We start from the raw sequence: 7,048 nt of genomic DNA, 5'->3' as shown, positions 1-7,048 counted from the left end.
CCCGTCCTCGGCCGAGCTCTCCTTCTCCAGCTTCCCTCCCCCGCGGCTCCGCTTCACGCTCTTGTAGAACTGCCCCCAGCGATGCCGCCCCGCGTCCTTCTTCAGCCGCTTCTCCTTGGCCCGCCGGTTCTGGAACCACACCTGGAGCAGGCAGTGGGGACATCGCTGGCACCGCGGCACCGCGCCACCCTGGCAGTCCTGCATGGCAGCAGCGCCGCAGTCCAGCGCCTCTACAACCCTGCACCCATGAAACCCAGTCCTCCAGCATCCCGGCACCCCTACATCCCGGCACCCTTACATCCCGGCATCCCAGCATCCCCGCAACACAGCATGCCAACACTGGCACACCAACATCCTGGTATGCCAACACCCACACAACCCAGCATCCCCAAACCCCTGCAAACCTGCATGCCAGCACTCCTGCCCCCCAGCTCCCACACCCCCATGCAATCCAACAACCCAACATCCCTGCAGCCCAGCTTCCAGGCACCCAGGTCACGCCGATACCCCTGGCACCCCTGCATCCCCTAAAGCCCAGTGCCCAGGCACCCCAGAGGGGACCCCTGTGCCGCCTCCCCTAGGGGCAGGGTGGAGAGGGGCACCCGCGGCCTCACCTGCACCACCCTCATGTCAAGCCCCGTCTCGGAGGAGAGCTGCTCCCGCACGTGCCGGGCGGGCTTGGGGGAGTTTTTGTAGGCATTCTTCAGCGTTTCCAGCTGCTTGGCCGTGATCGTGGTCCGGGGCCGCTTCGCTCCCGCCTCGGAGTCATCTGGAAGCGAAGGAGGCGGTACCAGCCCCGAGCAGCAGCACAAGCCACTGGGGAATGTCTCCCCAAAACCAGCTGCCCCCGAGCCCGCAGCGACACCTTCCCACGGGCACCCAGGGACACGGGCCACGGCCACCGCTCTGTGCGCCGTGCCCCTCGCAGCCTCTTCGGGGTGCCTACCGTTCTGCTTGGCAGTCTCGTAGTCCTCCTTGCAGACCAGCCGCCCGTCCTCCATCAGGTAGAACTCGTCGCCCGTGGCCAGCTGCCGGCTGCAGATGATGCAGGCGAAGCAGTGGAGGTGGTACACGAAGTCCTGGGCTTTGCGGACCACCTGGGTCGGGGGGATGCCCTGCTGGCACGCCGTGCATTTGGTCCCGAAACGCCTGCGAGGAGAAGCGGGCGACCCTGAGCCCCCTGGCAAGGTGGGGTTTGCCAGGACGGGGACCAGGAGACAGGGCAGAGTTTAGACCAGCTATCAACCTTATTATGCATGACACTTCACACGGCAGGGGTTTATCTTCCTCAGAGTGAGAGACCGGCCTAATGGAGCCGAGGAGGGTTTGATTTTAATGATTCTTTTAACTAATGCTTATAGGCTGCCTGATTTTCCCCTGCAAGGACAGTACATATTTCATCCACATTAATACCAAATAAATTAATTACGCCATCCCGCTGGCATGATGAATCCCAGATTAATGCAGAATGATGGGGCTCTTACACCGTAACGGCGGCCTGACAGGGGCGTGGGGTGGGCTGGTGTGGGGCACGAGCAAACCCGCCAGCACGGCTGCAGGGAGTGTGAAAGGTACGTGAGAGAAGTGTGGCAGCCCCACGCAAGGGGAGGTAAGAACGGGAAGTGTGGAAGGAGCATGCAAGAATGGTGCAAGGAGTTTGCTGGGAGTGTGGAAGCAGCGTGAAAGGAACGTGCGAGGATGGTACAAGAACGGTGCAAGGAGTGTGGAGGATGCACGCGATGAGCGTGCAAGGAGCGTGCAAGGAATGTGGAAGAAGCATGCAAGGAACATGCAAGAATGGTGCAGAAAGTGTGCAAGAAGAGAATTCGGTGAATTAATGGCACGAGGGTGACACGTGCCATGAGAAGGAAGTCGAAAGTGGGTGGACATTCCACTGGTGTTTTCAGCAATGGATGCTGTGGGATCGATCTGGGGCCCATCCCCACTTCCCACTGGCACCACGGGGGCTCTGCAAGGTCTCCCCTGCTCCCCATAGCAGCCCTAAACACCCCAGGGCACCACGGAGCCATCCTGGTGTTGCAGCAGCCCAGGTGACAAAGCTATCAGAATAAACCTGTCCCCATCTGCTTTGAAGGAGGCAGCACAGCAACACCCAACCCCTTTGGCCCCCCGCCCCAAGGCTGCAGGGGCTGGCAGCGGCATTTGGGAGTGCCCGGGGAGTGCAGCCACTCCAGGCACCTCTCACGGTCCCCAGAGGCCTGAACATCCTCCAGTCGTGCAAAATCACCCTCAAGCCCCCCGGCTACCCATCCCCTCAAGAAATCCAGGGCACAGCCAGCAAAGCTGGGTCTCTGAGACTGTCCCTGAGTCATGCAGGTGTCACCCAGGGATGGGTGGCAGGCACTGGGTATGAGTGGTGCCAGCACAATTTTGGAGTGTTGGAAGCAGAAGGCGAGAAGGAAAAACCTGGTTTTTCTCATTTTCTGGGCTTATATCCTAAAGGGAGAGGCCCTGGATACCTGCTGGGGAGACCTCAGCTCTCCTGGAGTCATCTGGGAGGGAAGGTGGGAGAGGAAAGGAGGAAGTGGGAGAGGAGTGGATAGGAGATGGACAGGAGAGAGGGAAGGAGGGATGAAGGAATGACAGAATGGAGGATAAAGGGAGGGATGGAGGGAGGGTGGGAATGGAGGGAAGGACGAAGGCAGGCGTGAGAGAGGGGTAGGATGGACAGAAGATGCTCTTCTGCTCCCAAGGCTGAGCTGGTGCCCACTCTGCAGCGCCCATCCACTGCCCACCCACCCCCTCCCTCTCACAGAACACTATAAAAGCCACTTTAACAACTGTCCCAGCGTCCCGGGGGGTTTCCACACCATCCGGGGACAGAGGACCCAGGACAGAGCCACCCACAGCCGTGGATCAAGAGCTGCAATTTGGGGGAAGGAAAAAAAAGACAGAAATCAAAAATGATCTGATCCTTTCCACAGCAGCGCCTGCATTGCCGAGTGCCTCTGAAGCTGGGCTGAAATCCTCACGTTCCCTGCAGGTTCCCCACCCCGAGATCAATGAGCGGTTAAGGAAAGGTGAGGTGCGAGCGCCCAGCTGCTATTGATTGGCACCAAATAATCCAGGCAGGACCTCATCTGAGAAAGTCGCTGATCTTTCAACTCCAATTAACATTGATTACCCGCACCTTTTGGGCGACTATTTAAATGACTTGGAGATTAATAGGCTGGAAAATATCAGAAGCGAAGTGTTATTACCCAGGCTGGAGTGGCCGCTTCGACCGTCTCTGAGAAGGAGAAATCCAAGCTGCATCTTTGGTGCTGATGCCTGATGAGGATCTAGGAGGGCCTGGGGATGGGAAGGCAGGGGAAGTCCCGCCTAGGGACTAATCGCGGTGGCTTGAGGGGAGGTGGGGACAGCCGGTGTGGCTGGCCCGGAGTGGGAGGTGGATTTAGACCCCGAGGGGCAGCGGCTGCCGTTTAGCTGAGCCCCATCTCCTGCATCCAAGCAGTGAAAGGCACCCACCGGCCAGGATCCAACCCCTCTGCTCCATGGCGATCCACAGCCAGCACCAGACCCAGCAAAAACCTTCTCCATCCCTTGGGAAAACTCCCAGATTCCACCGGCAGCCAGGGACCAGAGCATCCTCACAGCAAAGCCCATTTTTAATGGGGAACAGGTTGTCCTGTCTCATGGGAGCAGGGAAATGCCAAGGCTGGGGCATCTCACAGCTCAGAGGCAGCTGCCAACGCAGGCAAATGAGGTTTTCACACTAATGGGAGCAAAAAAAATGGATTTAAAAAAAAAAGAGGTAAAAGGTGAAGGGAGAGAGAAACAGCATCAGCAAATCCCGAGGAGGAGAGCGAGGCACTCGGGAGGAACAGGCAGCGTTATCGCTGCCTTGTGCAGGTTTCTCCTGCCCTCTAGCTCCGAGCGGAGCCGCGGCCACCGGGGCCGCCGCAGGATGTCACCCCGGGGGCCTGAACGCCAGCACAGGGGAGGAGCAGGAGCATCAGGGAGATTTGGGGTTTTCCGATGGTTAAATCCCAACAAGCAGCATTCAGCTTGCAGCCGCTGCAAAGCACCGACATTCCCTTCATTTCCACAACAACAACAACAAGCTGTAGGAAGATTTTGGAGAAATTATGCTTAAAATTTGCTCCGCAGGCAGGGAGATGCTGCTTTTGGGGGGCTGTGCCCCGAGGGGTACTCACTTGAAGAAATCCTCCTTGCAGTAGACGCTGCCGGCCCGGGAGAAGCAGCGGTCGGCCAGCTGCATCTGGCAGTCGGCACACTTGAGGCACGAGCTGTGCCAGTGCCGGTCCAGGACCTTGAGGATGAACTTGTCCAGGATGTGCTGGTTGCAGCCGGCGCCCTGGGGGGTCTCTGGCCAGGGGGGAGGGAAGAGCAGCGTCAGCCTCCGCAGCCCCCTCGGGGCTCCCAGCCCTGCGCGGGCCCGTCCCGGGGCTGTGTGGGGTGTTTTTTTGGCCCCAGACACACACACGCGATGCTTTTCCTCTCTGCACCCCGTTTTTCAGGCCGTGTCCTGCTCGCTGCCACGCTTTCCCTGCCTGCCTCTGGCTCCCTCTGGAACGGCACAGCCCCCAGCCAGGGGCACAGCTCGTCGCCCCCCACGGGCACCCCTGTCCCCCAAGGGCCAGGCTGCCGAATTGACCCAGGGGCTCATCTGTGGGGTCCCAGCTGTGGCCCAGCGGTGCAGGGCACCCCCCCCCCCCCCCCCCCCCAGACCAGCAGAGGCTTTTCCAACACGGGCAAACATCCCTTCCCCTCCGCATCCCCAGGGCCACGAGCCACGCGTGCCGGCCACACCGGCCCCTCCAGCAGGTGCCCAGTGCCCCCCTCCCTGCAGTGCCAGGCTGCCAGGTCCCGCGGTCCAACACCCCTTCGGACCCCGCTTTTGCTGCGGCAGGGCCAGCAGGACGCTCCTTGCTTTCTCTCCCATCCAGCCGGGGTGCTTCAGACTCCTGTCACTGGACACGGCTGGAAAACGTGGTCTGAAGCAAGGCCACGCTGGAGCAGAGCAGCAGGAACCGGGAATATCGGGGCTACTAGCCCCATCCAGCCCGCCCTGCATCCGCCTCTCACACTGCGGGAGGAAGCTTGGAAAGGGCTTTTCCTGCAGCAAGGGGTATCCCTGGCCATCCAGATCCCCACACGACGTCTGCCTGGAGATGTCCAGCTTCCATGGATCTGGAGAGCTGGGTATTCCTTTTCTCTCTGCCCAGAGCTTGGAATATATGGGAGGCACGGTAAGAGTCTGCAGGAGCAGACTGCCCGGTGAAAGCCAGGCATGTAACACTGACCCACACACATGGAAGCAGACGGATTTGGGGGGGGAAAAAGGAAAAAGCGTTAAAAAGAGAAAATATTGAAAAAAAAATCAAGAAAAATAAAAAGAAAAGGGAAAGAAAATTTTAAAAAAGAAAAAATTTTTTGAAAAGGAAAATTATAAAAAAAAAGAAAAATACGAAAAAGGAAAAATATTAAGAAAAAGGAAAAATATTTTTAAGAAAGAAAACAGATATAGAAGAGAAAATGTTTTCAAAAATTATAAAGGTAAGAAATAGATAAAAAATGAATACGATAAAAAGGAAAAATATTTTTAAAGGAAAAAACATTTAAGAAAGAAAAAATTCACAAGAAGGAAAACATATTAAAAAAAAGGGAAAGGAGGAAAGATTCAAAAAGGAAAAAGGAAAAAGGAAAAAATAAAGCAGAAACAACAACAAAAAAGAAAAAATAAAAGAGAAACAACAAACGTGAGAGAAGAGAGGAAAAGAATGGAATGGTACAAGGGAGGAAAAGAGGAGGAAAAAAGAAAAGGGGGGAAGGGAGGAAAAGGGGAAAGGGAAAGGGAGAGAAAGAGGGGAAACAGGAAAGAAGGGCAGGGGGAAGAGGAACGAACGGGCAAAGGAGGAAATAAAGGAGGGGCGGGGAAGGAGGAAAAGACCACAGGAAAATCTCATACTGTTACAGCCTCAAACAACATTATTTCAAAATCCTTTGGGGTCCTGCCACGTACCTCACGTGAAGGCACCTTATTCCACCATTGCCCAGGTCAGACAGCTACAATCCCAGTGCCCTTCAGACCGCAGTTACTGCTGGCATTCAAGCCTCTGTCGCATTAAGACATTATTATTTTATAAATGAAATTTTTAAAAATAATTCTACAGCTTCTATAGGTCCCTCTTTCACTCCTTGTTTGGGACCACCTGGCTGCTTCTCTCCCGTCCCTCCACCACCGCGGCTGCAGGTCGGCACCAGCTACGTTTTCCACGCTGGATTTGTTAAACCCGTTTGAGAGCAACGCGAACGCCGCTGGCACCGGCGGTGGCACCAGCACAGCACCAGCCCCAGGAAATCCTCCTCGGTTACTTCACGAACGCGTGGGCACCTTCAGGAAGGAGGTTTTATCTCCACATGATTATTGATGTAAACACGTGTGTGTTTATATGCACCCATCCTGCACTCTGACGAGCCAGCGAACAGCTTTCCCATTCCTAAAAGCAGCAACACTGCTCAATTTCAGCAAGAGAACAACTGCAGCCGGGAATACAATATCTCCCTTCCAATTTCAAAAAAAACCTGTTGTTTTTTTTAAGAGGAGACCGACTTTCCTTCCAATTTCGCTGTAGATGTACGGCACCAACCTCACGGACAGGTGTCTGTGTGTGCAGTGACGCCCGTGTGCACACGCAGGGATGATAACAATAATAACAATAAAAATAATAATAACAACAACAATAACGAAAAGGTGAGCTGCCAGGGGAACCAGGAGATGTCCCTCTGGTTTGCAGAGGGAAAATATCTAAAATTCAAGCCCTGCACCCTGCTTTGTGCTTTGCCAGAGGCAGCTGCCTCCCTGCCTCGCATTTATCACACTCGTTTTAACTGAATTATTTTATAGAGCAGGAACAAAGTTAATGGATACAATTGGTACATCAGGAACGAGGCGCTCCCTCGCTGGCTTTGCCCACCGGCATCCCCCGGTTGTGCGCACAGGATGCTCCGCTCCCCTGCTCCGCGGGAGGCACAGCCGCGGGGGCCCCCCCCTCCACCCTGG

At 55.8% G+C, this 7,048-nt stretch overlaps 1 protein-coding gene across 1 annotated transcript; it reads right to left on the bottom strand.

Moving 5' to 3' along the window:
* Positions 1-4,438, bottom strand: LHX4 (LIM homeobox 4; the record flags this gene model as incomplete). The annotated part of the gene is made up of 4 exons (XM_017737401.1): positions 1-141; positions 615-769; positions 947-1,149; positions 4,179-4,438. Coding segments are annotated over 4 exons (759 nt in total), but the record flags the coding sequence as incomplete, so codon positions are not given.
* Between the last annotated feature and the right edge of the window lie 2,610 nt (positions 4,439-7,048).

This window comes from Corvus brachyrhynchos, unplaced genomic scaffold (genome assembly GCF_000691975.1).
Source record: "Corvus brachyrhynchos isolate BGI_N302 unplaced genomic scaffold, ASM69197v1 scaffold466, whole genome shotgun sequence".
Classification (NCBI taxonomy): Eukaryota; Metazoa; Chordata; class Aves; order Passeriformes; family Corvidae; genus Corvus; species Corvus brachyrhynchos.
The sequence above is the reverse complement of the archived record's forward strand: the minus strand, read 5'-3'. Positions and strand labels throughout refer to the sequence as shown.